Consider the following 17,742-nt stretch of genomic DNA (forward strand, 5'->3'; position numbering starts at 1 on the left):
CTTCTTTCCAACAGAAAATATTGCAACAACTTATAATACTATTATTCACCTATTTTCGGTATTTTAACATTTTATTTATTTAGCATTGGCACTTAGTAAATTCTTTCACTTCTTTGCTTAATGATCACCTTTACCGTAACCACACACACACATATTATTATCTATAATCAAATAGTGGGCGTGTCGCGATTAGGCGATATCACGCCAGGATGCGCGATCATCAAATCAATTTTCATTCTTTGCATTGCAAATTTTTCGTTATCAGCATTGGGAAATCGACGATGCGGTGCACAAATCAACATAATTGCCCCCGACAAAAGGCGAATCGAGAGGACGAGATGGGGCACAGGGAGTCCAACTTCAGCTTCAACTTCAACTTCAGGTGAAGTGAAGCGCCAGTCACGTCGCGTTTACGGCGCGTGCGTCGCAAATCAAGTGCAAAAATAGATCAATCAAGCAATCAATCCGTCCAATCGCTCTCAGCCAACTCCCAGTTTTGTTGTTGCTGGTCTGGATCGATTTTCCGAACGTGCGCGGTGTCCGCGAACCGGTGGAAATCAATCGAAATTCACGAAAATCAATGTCAACGTATTACTGCTGAATCGATTTTTCTCCTTTCTGACATTTCCGCAGAAGTGCACACCACACAAAAAATTCGATAAAATACGAAATATGAAGTACAACGAAAATGTCTGTTCTTTGGATCTACTTCTGCACTCTGCGCTTTCCGTGCTTTAGCAATTTCCCACGATCGCGATCGCCGCCGATTTCCGTGAATCCAAACGCGCGCGTCGTCCCATTGCAACTGATTCGACTTTTCGAGTTTCCACCGCGATGTTGGGGTCTTTTCTTGGCGCTCGGCTGAGAAACCCGAACCGCCTTCGTGCGCTTTACATTCTCTTCGCCACAAATACTCCCTTTTGATTCTCTTAGCCAACCGTACTCTTTGGAGCTCTGGATCTTTCACCTGCTAGCAGTAGTTTTCTTTGCTTTAACTAAGCTTCTTTTAAGGAAATGAGTGTCTCAATATTTTAATTATTTTTAATCTTAATATCGGAGGTCCATGTTTGAAATATGTATAGTAGTTCAAAAATTGGATTGTCAGAATGTTGCAAGAATGCCAGAATGCACCTGAGGCTTAGCAACATTTGTTGCAGGCCCAATTGTTGAGACTTAAATTGGAAAGTGCAGCTGAATATTACATCAAGCAAATAGTTCAAGCACTAGCTAGCTTTATTCAACGAATCAATTTCAAGGAATGCAATAAAAAAACCTGAAAATGCTTAATTTGTCGATAACAAAAATTGCGTAGCCGACTAGTTGTCCAGGCAGCCTGAAACTTAAATAACTTAATAAGTATTTGTAGGAATTTTCAACGCAGTAAGACTGGACTACAATTATCATTTTTAAAAAGCATCTGCTAAATATTCGAAATAAAAAAAGAAATTGTCTACAAACAAGGTGATGTACATATAGCAGACTATCCCACTCTGAAATGTTTACTTAACTTAGGCCGATGGTACAAGTCTGTAGCCGGTGCCCGGCCAAAAGTGATTCCGTTTGCCATGGCTTCTTATAATCCCCAGTGATCTAAACCAAATGCCATTCCCTACCTACAAAATATTATGTATCCGACTGCATCCCACCGAACACTTCAAAGTGGCTTCTACGTCTGTGTGATGCAATGGAGAAAAATAAGAAATGAAGAATCTGAAGACGACTCGGCAAAGCCTCTAACAAGAAACCGACTCAAGGAAAACATCTAGCAATTTTTCCATAATCAGCCAGCGAGCTACAAGCTACAAATAGCTTTTGGGTTGTCTGCATATGGGCACCGCACCTTGCTACCAGCAGCAGTTTGGCTGAGATACTCCGGCAATCCCGGCAATCCGCACCAGACATGGCCAGACTGGCGGGCAATGAGATCTGGCCTACGACTGGGCCTTTTACACTTGGTCGAAACAAACATTCCATGTCACAAACGCAGTTATTTATGCGCTTCAGGCTGGACAGTCTGGACCAGAGACGGACTGAATGCCGGCAGTTTTTTTTTTTCATTTTTCCTAACATTGTCACATGAACATGTCGCGTTAACCTTTCGTTCTGGCCATATAGTCAGCCGAGAGCCAAAATCCAACCGTAGGGGGCCTTTCAAATGATGGCCATAAGCTTTATGCATGTGAAATCTAACACAGAAAACTTATTATTCCCCTCTATGAGCACAACTGTCAATATTTTAATTGCCGCCGCTGCACTGAGCAAAAAATAAAAATTGCAGCCGGTTCAAGTCCAACTTCGAGTCCACTGCGTGTGTCCGCATTCTGTGTGCAGAGAAGAAGAGAGCAGCGGGAAAATTCATTTTTCTTTTCTTCCCCTTCTTCGATCTTATGACGGTCGGCTACTTTTTCCAATATAGCAAATCGTCTTGAAAACGTGCCAAGCATTTTGATGCCAAGCAAAACGATCACTGCGCCAAAGTGGTTCACATGTGGCTCGTCGGGTTTCGTAACCTTTTTGTCACCAATTAGTTAGGCCTCGTCTAAGTGAGCTATAAAAATGTCAAAAAACAAAATACTGGAAAAATTCGAAAAACTTGCTCTAAATTATGGCCCATAATCGAACGAGTGTCGCATAATGAAAAGCCTGATATAAGCATTTCGGTGATTTCTATTCCGTTGAATCGTTGCGGACAAGCCAGAAAACTTAATTAGCCACCCATGGAATGAAATTACGTATGCAAAATCCGCCCATAAGACACCACAGTATCTGACTGCATTGCTAGGGTGTGTTTTCAACGAATCCAGAAGTGCCTGCAGTGGGGGAGTTGATCTGGAACCAGATATTATTGCTCTGGTCTACATAGCAACACGTGCCGAAGTGCAGCCGAAAATAAAGCACTTTGTTGATCTTATCGGCAGCCGACCAAAATTACAATTGAAACAATTAAGGCCCATAAGAAATGCTTATAAATAACTAAAAGTATTTCTGAAATCATGGCCACTTCTTGGCATGAAGTAGGAAACAAGGTCAAAGGGCTGGATTCGTGGTAATGCACTCATAGACATTAGACAATTGTTTTCTTTTCTATTGACATTTTAAAGATATCACGATCATCAAAGATAGCACTAATATTTGAATGGGATTTTAGCTACAATAACTAATTGAACTTAATACTAATTCTAAAGTTTTGAACATTGATTTCATTTTTTGTAGGTGCCTAATCCAATACCAACTACAGCTAACGAGGAAATCACTTTAGAGACTTTACGCCAGAAATGTCCAAGTGAAGCCTACTAAAATTCCAAATAAAATCTGACATACTCGCAGACCCCAACGTGTGTATCTCATAAACCTCTAACTGCAAGGTAACAAAGAGTAAATGCAAAGATTTAAATCAAACGCAGATTTGTTGCGGTCCGCGAGAGGAGTGAAAGAAAAGCCATAAGAAAAGCGGTGAAAATGGAAAAAATATGCATAAAAAATAGTTTGGTCGCAGTAAAACAGGAAATCCTACACACAGGCTTCTAAGCTGTGCAGCAAATTATCAAAACGCCAACATCTTTTTGACAAACTGCGAACCGAACCCCATCCCCGCCCGACGATCTGGTCGCCCAAATTCCCCTTGGTGGTCCCAAGATACACACACACACAGACACAACACACACACAAACACACAACCATTTCACATTTCTCATTGCTTATTGGAAAAGAACGCGCTTAAGACAACTTTTCTCTGATTTGCTGCGATCGCAATCGGTTATGGAGCTGGGAATACGTTCCAGTTACTCCTGCTCCTGCTCTCCAGGAGAACCCTCGTTCTGGAGGTCCATAACATGGCTCGTTTTGTAGATCGCTTTTGACGATTGACGTGCCTCACCGTAATTCTTCATGCAATGATCTTTTCTTTTACGGCCTCCCATTCTCGGAGTCCTCGGTCGCCATTCAACGCATCGTTGACCTATTGAACCATAATGCCTTGCACATGTGCCGCAAAAGGATCGCATCGAATCGGATCGGAGGTTCAGAGGAGTCGGCGGGTAAGGGGTGCCCACTCTGGTTGCAAGGTCTCCCAGTCTCCGTCTCCGTCTCCAAGTCCAACCCAACCCTTTCTCCCCAGTCACGTTTGGCCAAACTTTGGAACCTGTTCCTGCCGCTACTTTTCTCGCATGAATCATTATTTGTTGTGCTAAGCCAAAGATCTCCGGATTGAGGAGAAGGAACGTTCCTCCTGCCACAGACAGCTGCAAGTTTGGCCAGCTGAGTGCCGCTGGGTGCAGCCGAGGCCTCCTCGTTTGCGATCATTTGTGATTGATACTATTTATTGGATGTTTTGGCCTCGGCCTGTCCAGGAAGATACGCCAGCTGAATGGGCCGCTACGCATGGCTTTCACCAGGGTTGTCAGGAGTCGCTTATAAATATCATTTGGGTGCGGTGCCTGCTTAAAATGCGGACGCTAACGTTAATCAGTATACACATTTATAGTCATGTGTAGTACACACAAGTACCCTATAACTATTTTGAAAAGAAGTTAAAAATAAGTACAGAATACCAGTTTGTATAGCGCCTCCTTGCACTTCCTTAGCGTTTAAATTGGGTTCACAGAAGGTGCATAGTAATTTTATGGCAGCTCGAGAACATTTGATTTTTTGTATACTGTGGTTATGATATTTGGAGGATTACTCGGCAACCCTGTAGATACATGCACCTTCTCTTACTTTTAAATACCCCAACACCACAAATCCCTCCCTCCTCCGTTGACTTCCCCTTCCTTTTCAACCCAAAGCACCTACATATGTATTGATGATAGAATTTCTCCAGCGGCTCTCAAATGTTTTTCAATTTCTAACTCGGAGCTTGCTCGCCCCTAGGATATCTCTTTGTTGGCTGCCTCATCCGCATCCAAGGCCTGGCACTTTTATAGATTGCACCCGGCCACACATCTACCATGTTTATCTACGGACACGTATCCGCGTATCCGGCGTGGAGCGTGCGAAAAAGTGGGCGTCCTCGGGTTAGCGCAATCTTCGACCTTTTGATCTTGTTTCCACAGCCAGGTTTTTCCTTTTGGCAATGTTTTTTATTTTCTTTTTTTTTGGCCATGAGCAGTTTTTTGGTGGCTGCAACTGTTGCATCGCCGCCGTTGCAACTGTTGCAACTTCCTTTGCGTGTCAAGTGCAAATGCATTAAATTTTGACGTTGGCCAAATGTTGGCTTTGCTTGTTGCGGTTCGCTTGTGGTTATTTTGCTTCTTTTTTGTTTTTCTTGGTGCTGCGGCAGCTGTCGTCTTGATTTTAATTGATTTTTTTAGCAACTTGCTAAAGTTGGCGGCAAAATCTTTGTTTTACGCAGTGAGAGAACGTGTTGCTATGGGGCGAAAGTTTATGGCGGCCAAAACATGAATCATAAACTGACTTTGCAATTAAGTCTGATTTAATATTGGATAAAAACACCCGAATGTGACAATTGTCAGTAATTAACAATGCACAACTCCTCTACTGCCATTATCTGAATCCATAGCAATCTACAGGTAGTAACCATAATCCGCCCAAACAGATACCAATTTATGGGGCCTGTCATCATTGAAATTAGCAATTTCGTTTAATTGCAATTTACTTTTATTGAGCAAACAACAATTTCCGTTGGCGATGCCAACTGCAAATGGATGTCTTGACGATCCTAGCCGTTTGCCTTGTTAATTGCTGCTGTGATTTACGTTTTCGTGTGTCAACTCACGCAACGAGGTGGATGGCGAAGCAGGATGGTGGGATGGCTAAAAGCCACTGGAGGATCGAGGGAGGCGTACTATTTACATGGCCGGATTGATTAAACGCCTCGAATTGACTTTAGTTTGCGTGCAGTTCTGTGAGAAATGGTGATTGATTGAACGCATCGGGGGAAAGTCCGAGAGATGGGAACGCCCACTAAAAAACGAATTAAACAACCGATGCTCTGGGCCAAAACGCCATCACTATCTAAATGGATTTGACATGTTTGGGAGATCACCATATAAAGGCTAATGGCACAGCAAAACTTTCAGCTCTCCAGAGTTGTGTGTACTAAAATCAACTACTTGGACATGGGATTTTACGACATTTTAATGTGCTTGGCATGTTTTGAAAGCATTCTAATAACCGTAAAATGGAAACTGGATAGCTACATGGTTGCGCTTTGTTTTCCTGAATGACTCAAGCTCAATCAATGGGCCTCCAATTTTTAATCGAGCTACAAAAGAGTTCTAACGGGCATGTATATATACATATATATATTATTAATATAATTCAACAGTATATAAAATCAAACTTTCTAATTTGGCTTAAGATGCTTATGTAGTTATCCATAAAGTAAGTGAAAAATAACCCAAGTACTTATACCCAGAAAGAAGTTAACAAATCAACTCATATCCATGTAAAAGTCCCGACAAGACTAAAGAAAAAGCTGTCACCTGAGCTGACATTAATTGTCTGCCGTGATATATATTTATTCTGGGACCACACGAGGATCTTGGGTATATGACGCTCGACCACAAGAGCTACATTGTGTCCAACTTCTGGACCATATTCCCGATTGTATCCCCACCTTTTGCTCTGTCTGTGTCATAAAAAATGTTGGCAACTTTATCAGGAGCACAATTTAAATGTCAAGTTGATGACGTGTCGTGTCTGTTTGTCTCCAGGAGGCTGGAATTGTCGTGGTGGCTCTGGATCTGGATCTGGATCTGTATCTGAATCTGAAAGTTGTGATGGTTCCCTCATAGCCAGATGACTTCAGCTGCAGCTGGCTCACAAATCCCAGACAGCAAACGGAAGTGCAGCAGTCTAAACAAATTCAAGTGAAACCGCAACGGGGAAACATGGGATGTGCTAATCGTCCAAAGCATGGAACACGATCAAAATGCATTGCCAATAGGGCATCAAAGTTGTGAGGGGAGTGTGGGCATGAAGGGTATTATTGAATTGGGCAAGCGTTCATTTTATAAATGAATTGCCTAATTAATGTACACTCTCTACTTCGGTTTATTAATGTGCATTATTTTATCTTCTGACAACTTTTATTCACAAGACCTCTGCCTATTAAATAGGATGATGTTCGTGTTCGCGATAATATTTACAATTAGTTCTAGAGGCCCCACACCCCATTCACGTTGTGTACAGAACTTTCCTCCCAACTATTAATGATTCACAGATTCATCATCTCACACTTCGTCGCACTCAAATTGAGGCGGAGAAAAGGGGCCAAAGCCAGCGCTCGTTAGTTGCACTGCACACCGCGTTCAATGGCTTTATGCAAAAGGGTCCAACGGAGTCGAGTCTCCAGGTCTCCAGGGTAACAAGATCGTTAACGTGCCACATGCCGCTGCTGCTGCTGCTGATGCTGCTGACGGTCAAAATTCAAAGCCGCCACAGTAGCCAAGGCGGCAACATCATCACCAGCAGGAGGAGAATGGGCAGACCATCTGCCGTTTTCATAAATAAAAAAGGAATTCCCCGTCTTCTTCGGGACTCTGGGACTCGGCAGTTGGCAGCTGAAATTATGACTGGGGCTGTGGAAAACATTAGCAGCAGGTTGGCACTTGGAGTCCGGGGACTCTGGACTCTGGAAAGCCGAAAAAGCGACTACGGCGGATCCTGGCTTTTTGTTGTCCACCGCCTCGGGGAGGTAAGTCACACATGCGCGGTGATAATTCAACGGCAGCGGCTGCCGCAGCAACATTAAATGGTAGCAGCCACAATGAATCCACCAGCCGAGATCCAACATTCAACATCCACCATCTCTAGCAACATGTTGCCGGTGTGTCTTGTTAGTTGTGAGCGCAGAAATCGTGACAAAGTGATGCCATTGTAAGGCGCAAATGAAGAAAATGCCATTGTGGAAAAGTCGCTGCGCAAAAAACAATTGCCATGTTGCTGTTGCCATTGCTATTGCTGCCGTGAAAATGCTTGGCGCACGTTTTGTAATCAATCAATGTGCTGTTAGAAGCCACAAACCAAGAGAGCAAGACCAAAATATTTTCTTGCCATGTCCTCGGGCAGCACACTGCAGACTCAGAGTGCAACTAGTTGTCATTTAGATTAGAGAAGGTTCCTCACCAACACTCACTACATGTGGAGAAAGTATGGCGCATTTTGCAGATCCGACAAGGAAAGTTTGCCCGGAAAGTGAGGGAAACAACTTACTGCCGCTACGGCTGTCGGGAATCGCAGGAGATATGATCGTGTGAGCGTGGAATGTGCTAACAAGAGTCTGAGATGAGCAGTGGTAGATGGTATCACTCGTCTTGAGCTTTGGGAAACAACCTCACTGAAATATGTTGCTGACATTCCTTATGGTTTATAACAATACTTGGGCACAGAAAATCCCATTAATCTCACAGAGCTCAGTGGTTTGGGAATATGAAAAAAGCAACATAATAACTACATTTAGTTTTAAGGATACTTGCATTGTTCGCGAAGAAGTAGGGCATCCAATTCAGTACTGCGTTTGAAGCTTGCATTGTACATATGTACTTTCCCACACACTCCTTTCTATGAATATGCCATGGGAAGATCATTTGGAGCCATCACATGAAGCACTCGGTTGTCAATGACACTCAATTCGCTCCTCCCCGAAAAAGATTCCCGTGTGGCAGAACACTTCCATCTCGTAGTGGGATTCGGTTTACGAGCAGCTAAAAGTCACACCGAAGTCCAAACTCCTCACCTGCCCAGAGTTATCTATTTATACAAGGCTCGCACCTGCTTCTCACTTCCTTAATTCCCGACTGTTAATAAACAGCGAGCGAACCGAGTTCTGCGATGCAAGGGAGTTGCATTCTCTTGATACCCATTCACTAAATGTGGCAGCAATAAAGTATGAATATATTTGACGGCGAACGCAATTTGATTTCCATGAATGGAGTGCAATTCAATTTGTGTTGATTTTACGAGAATTGAATACCCTCCTCCACAGACGGGCTAATTTTATAGCCAACTAATTTTTATGAACCGCCAAGACAGAGACTCAGTGCACAACACTCCGCGTTTCCCAGTCTCCTCCGGCTGACCCTAATGAACTGACATGGGGCGACTTCCACTGCGGCTCCACCATCTTGGTGCGGCGCTTGCTCATCCGCGGGGTGCCTGGTTGGCTGTTTTCTTTCCCCCTCACCAAATCCCCAAGTTGGAATCTCAACGAAAATATATGTTGCAATGCGCGGAGACTGAAAAGTTTATTGACTGGAAATAATTTATTAATTATTGTATGCGCTTGACTTGGGTTTCATTCAAAACTCGGCGAGAGTATTATTTTCTAATTAATATTTTTCTTCCAAGATTGGAGATTATTTATAATGGCTTTTCATTTGGGTGGCATTTTAACAGACTGATTGTGGGGCTTTTGCAATAGCAGAGGAAGCTGATTACTGGCTGCTGTATTTAAATCAATTTTCAAACCCAGTGGCACTAAATTATGCGAAGTGTTAACTGACAAAATGATATGAATCTTTCCATATTGAGTTTTTACGAGAGGATGTGGTTTATGATCTATTGGCTACCATCCATTAAAGTAAGTTGTTTTTAATATAGTGCTATTAACTGAAAACATCTCTAGTTCATGAAACAATAGGGTTTTGATTATCTTAAAAGACTCTCAACAAGCATCTGTGTATCTGTATGCGCTTGAACCAAAAGTACCCATCTAATCTAACCAACATGCGGCCTTTCTAATGCTACTACCCACACGAGCTGGCTAAAATGAAAACGTTGCATGCAGTATCCCCGAAAATGGGACAGAATTCCCTCTCGAACATATGGCTGGGCTGACTGGCTATAAATCTCGAGCTTTTGTCTTGCCCAATTCCAGCTCGAAGCTGGGCTACATAGATTTGCACTCGAAAAGTTTTGCGCCGCATGCGCGACGAAGAACATTTGTAAGAGCAATTAAAATCACACCACGACCAAAAAGGAGAAGCAGACGACGACATGGACGCTGGCGATAGCGAAACATGGCAACCAGGCAACCAGATATAGATACAATTTGGGATCTTGGTGGCCAGCAGAGGGGCAGCACTCGCGAGACGGGCCTTCGGTTGCAGCGAAAGTCTGGGCCATAAATTAGAAAATCAAAATGCCAAACTTCTGGCTTCTCCGGCTCGGCAAAAAGTGTTTTCGATAATGACCCGGTTACAGCTTGAAAGACCATTGGTTCACATGCTGCCTGCTACTGATGCTAGTGCTATTTATTTTATTTTATAGGACCCAGAAATAAATATCTACAAGTAATTTTAAAACGATGTTTGTATGCATAATTTGTTAGCCCTGCTATAGGGTATCTGTTAGTCGGAATACTTTTAAGACCGTCCAGCCAAGTAATAAATACGAACGTTAGTTGGTTTGCATTGGCAATTGTAAACAAATTGTCATTCGACAATTACATTTGTGTTGGCCACATTCATTAGTGTCAATGTTTTGGCTTTGCATGCTTCCGTTACCGTTAGCCAGACGATTTATGCCACATTTGTTTGTCCGTGCTTGGAAATTATTTGAAATTTATTGCCTCCGAGGATTGGATCCTCTTGCTCCATTTCGAATGATGCGTTGACAGCAACTAGTGGTTGTTGCTCCATTTTGTCCATTTAGACGCTTCTTGATTACCTTGGACAGTCCGTCTGTCTGTTTAACGAGTCGTCGTGGCTCGTCTTGTCTATAAAGATGCTTTTTCCATGGCAATTTTTCAGACTCTCCGTTGTTGCTTCGTGAAAAAGATACTGCGCCACTTACAATTTTTTCTTTTTGCCGAGCTTAATTTTGTAATTGTTTGGCCTAGTTGCCAACTGAATCGCTGGAAATTGTTTGCACATGTGCCTAACTATCTTTTATTTTAGACAGATCATTAGGAAAAGCCTTTAGATATCTATCTTAATGTATATACTATTCAAATAACAATTTGATTAATTTAGTATATGATTGCATTTTATTCCTAGAAATATTTTTAGCTCTCTCAATTTCAGCAGTAATTTCGATTATCCTATTTGGTTCCTTTGAACACACCGCCAATGCCACAACAAAATGTACTCTCAAATCGTATAACTTCATTTGGTTCGGATACCCCATCCCCAAATGCGAATTATCGAACCCATCGAAACCACAACAAACGCAACCGCATCCACGAAATGCAATTAATTGTCAAGTTATTTAACACAAATATTTGAAATTGTTTCGCTAATCAGTTAGTTGGCTAAAAACGAAAAAAGGGGCAAAGTCAAAGTGGCCACGATTTTTGTGGGGCCTTTTTTCTTTTTTTTTTTTTTTGGGTCCGCCTAAGAGTCAATCGGCGGTTGGAGCATTCCGATGTCCATAAAAATGTCAACGCAGCGGCAGCAACAGCAAATGCACAAGAGCCTCAGCCCCATGAAAATATGCCGCTTGGCTTGAATTGCCAAAGTGGCTGGCTCGGCTTGGAATGGATTGAAATGGCCTGGCCTGGCTTGGCTTGGCTTGGCTTGGGTTTGGTCTTAAAACTGGACAGCACCAGCACTGGACAGACCAGCGAGCTGGTGGCTCCATGCTGTCTGTGCCGGAGTCTGTGGTCAACACAAAAGTGTGTCTACTCGCGGTGCTGCTGCTTGGTGAGCGGCAAATGGAACTGATTACAAAATATGACCAGCGGCTAAATGTATCTCGCAGTTTGCTGCTTAATTTCTTAGATAGCTGCACAATTTAATGCGTGGGTTATAAATTCCCAGCGGGCTCAAGTCCAAACGCACGTGCTACTGTTCGCATTGGCGACTTGAGGGGTTTCTGTCGTGCCAAATGGCCAAGTGTTTGCCCAAGGAATATTTTCCTCAAGTCTACTTGACATTAAATCCAAGGGTTTATTGTGTACTCCTTTCACAAACATCTAAAGCTTATATTTAATGAGCAATTATAGCAATTATAAACTACGCAACAATTGTAATAAACAATTTTGGTTTACAGGGTAATTTAGGGAATTTGCTTTGAAGCATTTGGAACGCTTTTAATATTGTTTATTCTATAGTACTTCGTATTTTGAATCCGTTTGCCCAGTTTTATTTTCTTTAAAACATAACTCAAAATCTCTGAAAATTAAGTGGGAACCCAACAAAAAAGTAATAGCAGTTCAGACTTGCAAAATTCTAAAGACAGTAAAATTTGCAGAATGACTGCGGATAAACGTACACAACAAAGTTAAAGAAAAATTATTTATAGCCAAAGGGGGCATCTACCCAAAGTACAAAGAGATGTCTGGCTTACAATTAGAAAAATGAGAAACAACCAGAAAAACCTCAAGGAATATCGCTTACAAAAGTAAATTTAAATGAAAAGAATAGGCACTCAGTGTGTTATGCAATCCGAGTTCTTGTTCAAGTACAACTCAATAAACATCTTCTTCTCGGCAGCCGCATTTGGTTTTCATAACCAACCAAGAGGTAATTTGAGACGGCTTTTTGCCTATTGTCCAGTTGGTAAATGGTGTTAAAAAAGATAGAAAACCCAACTTCAAGGAGAACTGGATAACAAAAATATCTTGTTACAATGAACGGTGTGTATGTAATGCATTTTGTATGATGGATGAGTTGAATTTGAAGCTGATGGCCTCAAGAAAAATGATAATTTTGTGGCCTAATGCTTGAGATAATTGAGCAATGCTAATGTGCCTTAAGTTGTGATTATAATGCTGGGTACTTGGAAGAATTAGTCAAATACAACAAGATTTTGTTAATTGGAACACCCATTTTGTGTATACGCAGTACAATTAATATCCATTACAAAAGAAACAGTGTCTGAAAAGTATTAATATTACCTCAAACCATAGAACATTTTATTGCCCCTAGAAACAGATGCACATATCCCACCCAGAACTTGACTGATTTGTGCATTAAGTTTTTGAATTGAGGCCAATGTAGAGCATCAGAAACGCTCCACTTAACGGCACAAAGTAGAACGCCAATTTAATTACGTTTTCCAAGTTATTGATGGACTACCCGACCACCTCTGCCACATCTGTTTTTCATAGGTGCACTCGATTTATCAGAGAGAGTGAACTCATTTTGAGGAATTTCTTTGTTCTTAGACGCTACGCTTTGAGCTCTAATCTGGGGTACTTACCCTCGCAGGCCACCGCGGATTCGCTGTTGGGATCTTCGGTATCCGGAACCAATTCCCAGTCGTCGTCGTCGCCATCGGAGTTTTGTCGCAGTGCAGCAAGGTCATCCATTCGTTCGGCCACGGCATTCATGCCGAAGTACCCATCCTGGCACTCGTGGCACTTGGCTCCCATGACTCCCAGCTTGCAATGGCACTGTCCAGTGTGCGGATCACATCTGTCCTGGACCAACGATCCCAAAGGATCGCAGTTGCATGATGGGCAACGTAGCTCGACATTGGCATAGCCCACATCACATTCGTTGCACTTTTGTCCCGCATAGCGTGGCTTACACAGGCACTGACCATCGGTGCTGTCGCACAATCCGCTCTCCGATCCTTCCGTGTGGCAATGGCAGGGATCACAGCCCACGGCCGGATCACCCCAGTAGCCCAGCTTGCAGCGCTCGCAGTGCCAACCCTCGGTGTTTCCTCGGCACGTGATGCACTCCCCGGTGGTCACGTTGCAGGGTCCTCCGGCGCAATCGCAGCGCTGACAACTGCTTCCCAGCTGGCGGGGATTCCCAAAGTACCCATCGTCGCACACCTGACAGTGATCACCAGTGTAACCCTCCGGACACTGGGTGCAAATGTATTCCGCATGCTCAATCAGCTCAAACTGCGGATTCAGATCCATGTAGTTGTAGCTCTTCAGCTGACAACTGGGCGAGAAGTTGTTCGAGTCCTCGGATAGTGGACAGGCGCATCTCTTGCAATCGTGGGGCGTTCCTTGCAGCGGATTCCCGTAGTAGCCCAACTGGCAACGCTCGCAACTGAAAATAAAGAATTTCAAATTACTGATTTGAGTCTCGGCTGGTGGGTGACCCGGCTCCGAGTGGTGAATTAGTGGAGACAGCACTCAGTGCGAAGGTTTTAAACTTTACTGGCTGTGGATTGTCTGCTGTGGATTGCATTTCTTTGCAGAAGGATTTTAGGTTTGCGTCCAAACTACAGACTTTTAATTGAAGATTTGCTTAGTTTGGAAAAATCCAATTTTCTTAATTTAATTTTACAATTTCTGGCTGACTAATATAATAATGAGTTAAAGTCACTTACCGATCTCCAAAGGTGTTGTGCATGCAGTCGCCGCAATTTCCGCTCTGCAGATCGCAGGAGTTCGAGTGTCCGTTGCAGGGACACGGGATGCACTTGCTCAGAATCTGATGGTCCGTGGTGTTCTCGTAAATCCGCTTGAATCCAAAGGCGCAGCCCTCGCAGGAGAGACCGGTATAGCCAGCCGGGCAGAGGCATTGCTCCACTTGGCTGGACGACTTGCCGCCCAACTCCACACCTCCTGAATAGATGACTGCTCTCTCGAGGGATGTTTCCCCCTGATCCGTGTGAAAAGCTGCTCTGATCAGCACAGCATCGAGGGAAACGAGAACGGAGAGGAATTGGGAACGGGTAACGTATTCTCCGTGGTAGTCGCCGCCCTCGGTTCGCCGAAGTCTGCTTTTTATATCAACAACAGTGGGTGGCACGTGATACCAGCCCACCTCCGTAAGGGTTACATTTAAGTTGACCACCAATCCATCCAGGGATTCATCGCCGAAGGCAATCTTCAGTCCATTCTTGCCGACCAGGATGACATTGGGCCCAGTTGTGGGCTTTCCCGATGTATCGCCCCTTATCACATCCCAGGTCAACACCAGCTGCAGTCTGGATCCATAGCTAGTCAAGCGATTTCCCAAGTAACCCAAAGGGGCCTGCCAGTAGATGGCCTCCACTTCGTCCAGCTCGTTGGCAAAGATCAAACGGTTCGTTTCGGTATCAACTGGTATTGAAATTGGTTTTACTCTCTGTATATCGGTTATTTTCCAATCGTTGAGGGTTTCAAAGGCCAGGGTCTGCAGTTTGGCACTGTGACATGTTTGCGATACACCTGAGCACCAGCAGCTGGTGCAACCATCTGCATTTTCTGCGCTTAGGTCAAAGTATCCGGGTGCACACTCGGAGCATGTGCTGCCCTCCACATTTAGCTTGCACTGGCATACACCCGAGCAGGAACCCTTGGAGCCACGACTTCCCCTTTCGTCGCACTCACACCGTTTGCACTCGTCTCCATAGTATCCCGGAGCACACTCCTCGCAGTTTTTGCCCTGGAAGCCCTCCAAGCAGTTACAGCTTCCTCCGTCCGACTGGCAACCACCGGTGGAGCGGGCAGGATTGCACGAGCAGGGCAAACAGGGATCGGTAAGAGGTGCATCCAGCTCCCTGTAAAATCCCATCTCGCAAAACTCGCACTCATTGCCAGCCGTGTTATTCGAGCAGCTCTGACAAATGCCCTTGTCCAGGTACGAATCATAGGTGCAGCTCTCGGCGTGACCATAACACTGGCATATCTCGCACTCTCCGCCCAATTGATAGGGGCGATCCTGGAAAAGGGGACAGCACTGTTCGCACTGAGCACCACAGGTGTTGTGCTGGCAGACGCACTGCAGCAGAGGGTCTTCCGGCGACTCATGGGAGCGATTGGCATGCCCATGGCAATCCAGGCGGGCACTCACCTTCAACTGGGACAGCGAGTAGAAACTGTGCTTCTCCAGCGACGGAGAGTCCAGCAGCCAGTCCAAGCTGTTGTCCTGCTTGGCCGTGGAGTGCATGCCCTGCAGCCGAATGCGTATATACCGAGTCGTTATGAACTTCATTAGCTCCGGACTTTGATCCGTGGCACCAGGGCGATTCTTCAGCAGCGAAGCATGCAACACGCCGTTCTCCAAAGGACCCGGCTTCGAAAACTGGGTGGAGCAAATGATTTCCGTATCGTTCTGGAAAACGTATTTGCCATTTTGGCCGGATAAACTCCATCGTCGCTGGCAATCCGCGTCGCTCAAGCCGAAATACTGCCATGGCTCAAAGTTGATCCCATCCAGGGACTTTTCCAGTATCCACGAGGCTGGACGCGGAGAGTTGGCCGATTTTAGCCACACAGAAAAAATTTGATAAGTCTGCAAAAGAGGTGAGAGCGGTTTAGCCTCAGTATCAGTATATGTTTAATATTTCTTAATTAGATTTGTACTCAAGCATTCGTGGCAACACTAAACTATTTTATACCATACAGTATTCACGAAGGAGTTTCTTTCAATGTTTTAATGTTCTTTTTTTATAGTTTTACCGATTGAAGAATGGATATTCCCACCATCAACAAACCACCATCACACCTTAAGATTTCGATTTAATAGCCGATGGGCAAATGAGCAATAAATTATGTACGCACCCAAGTGTCAGTGTTTCTGTCACCAACTGATGTTTCTATCCACTCGCAGGCATATATCTTTGCATCTGTGACTACCAGCCAACAACGACTACAAGTATATCTTCGCTAATGTCGTGTGGTACTGGCAAAATCTTTTAACCCAACATTGCCATCGCCGCGTCATAAATCTATCGAACTGTCAACCAACCGCAGCCTCCAAAACCGCCGCCCAACTGTGGCTCTTTCAACGTGGCCGGCAGTAACAGCTGACAAGCGATATTTGGGAAAAATTGTTTGGTAAAAATAAGAGGAGGGAAAAATATCAAATCCACATCCAAATGCCAAAAACGTCGCGTGTTCGAGACGCTGAAAATGTTGCGCCTATCGAAGATCGGTGGCCAAAAAAGCCACACAGAAAAGCCAAAAGCAAGGCAGGCCAAAAGCAGAAATCAATAAAAGGCATGCAATTGAATTTTCCGACGGGCGACTTGTGGCGGAGGTGTGGCCAGGTGTATAATTGATTACGACGCATTGACTTAGAGCAGCCGCATGGCGCCATCTAACCAGATATGTGGATAGCGTTATTTTTGAATTTTTCCCAACTTTTAGCTAGTCATCGCGAGTCGAAGTCGAGTTTGCAGACAAATCAGAAAACGATATCTGAGAGCAATTGCTCGGCAGCACCTACCAAAAACAACTCTATCAAATTTCAAAGCCACTTGTTTACCCACAACTCACTAAGTAGCTAATGGCATCAGCAGCACACATACGTTTTCCACGATTTTCCACGGCTGATAAAGTGCAAAAACACAAGAAGTCAAATGCCAGCGAGAGTTGAACAAAAAGTAGAAAAAATGTGTGCGCATGCGTGCGTTCTCCTTATTGGATGCCGCCTGTATTCGATTACAGCAACAACGACGTCTGTCAAGCTGATAAGATTACAAAAATAAATAAGCAAAAGAGACCGGCAAAAAATTAATCTGCTTGGGGATTTTCAGCGGGAATATGGAAGTGAAATCAACTTCAAACCGTATTAAACCATGCACAAAAGTGTATATAAATTGGTCTTCCATCTGTCTTATATAAGCTTTCATATTTCCTTTCTGCGGCAGTTGATAGAAATATTTATTGTGAGAATTATAGGATTAGGTGATTCCCTTTTGCAGAATACTACTTATAGCCTTGTTAATTGGCATGCCCCCAATTACTGACTGCGTCAACCTATTCACCGGAATTTAAATAAATGTATGTGGATCACGTTATAATTGGAATACTTCACTTATGAATTAAATGAAGATGCCAATTACCAGACGAATTGGATTAGTTTTCCGAGCATGGAGTCGACATGTCCGCTATAAAAACGCATAAATAAGACATGCAAGGTAATTTCCTCTGCAGTTTTTGAC

The 17,742-nt window shown here is 43.8% G+C and overlaps 1 protein-coding gene across 5 annotated transcripts in view; it reads right to left on the minus strand.

Moving 5' to 3' along the window:
* Window positions 1-17,742, minus strand: part of LOC6543430 (laminin subunit alpha-1) — a 66,373-nt gene that overhangs the window by 27,413 nt on the left and 21,218 nt on the right. For 3 of the 5 annotated variants that reach the window (XM_026978196.1, XM_026978197.1, XM_026978198.1), the window contains exons 3-4: window positions 14,197-16,088; window positions 13,105-13,913 (exon numbers count right to left, since the gene is read on the minus strand). In XM_026978196.1, coding sequence (XP_026833997.1) covers window positions 13,105-13,913; window positions 14,197-16,088 — 2,701 coding nt within the window. Of the gene's footprint in view, window positions 1-49; window positions 804-13,104; window positions 13,914-14,196; window positions 16,089-17,742 lie in introns of those variants that run through there. The other 2 variants (XM_015159482.2, XM_026978199.1) reach the window with 1 other exon arrangement.

This window comes from Drosophila erecta, unplaced genomic scaffold (genome assembly GCF_003286155.1).
Source record: "Drosophila erecta strain 14021-0224.00,06,07 unplaced genomic scaffold, DereRS2 tig00000055-arrow-pilon, whole genome shotgun sequence".
Taxonomy (NCBI): domain Eukaryota; kingdom Metazoa; phylum Arthropoda; class Insecta; order Diptera; family Drosophilidae; genus Drosophila; species Drosophila erecta.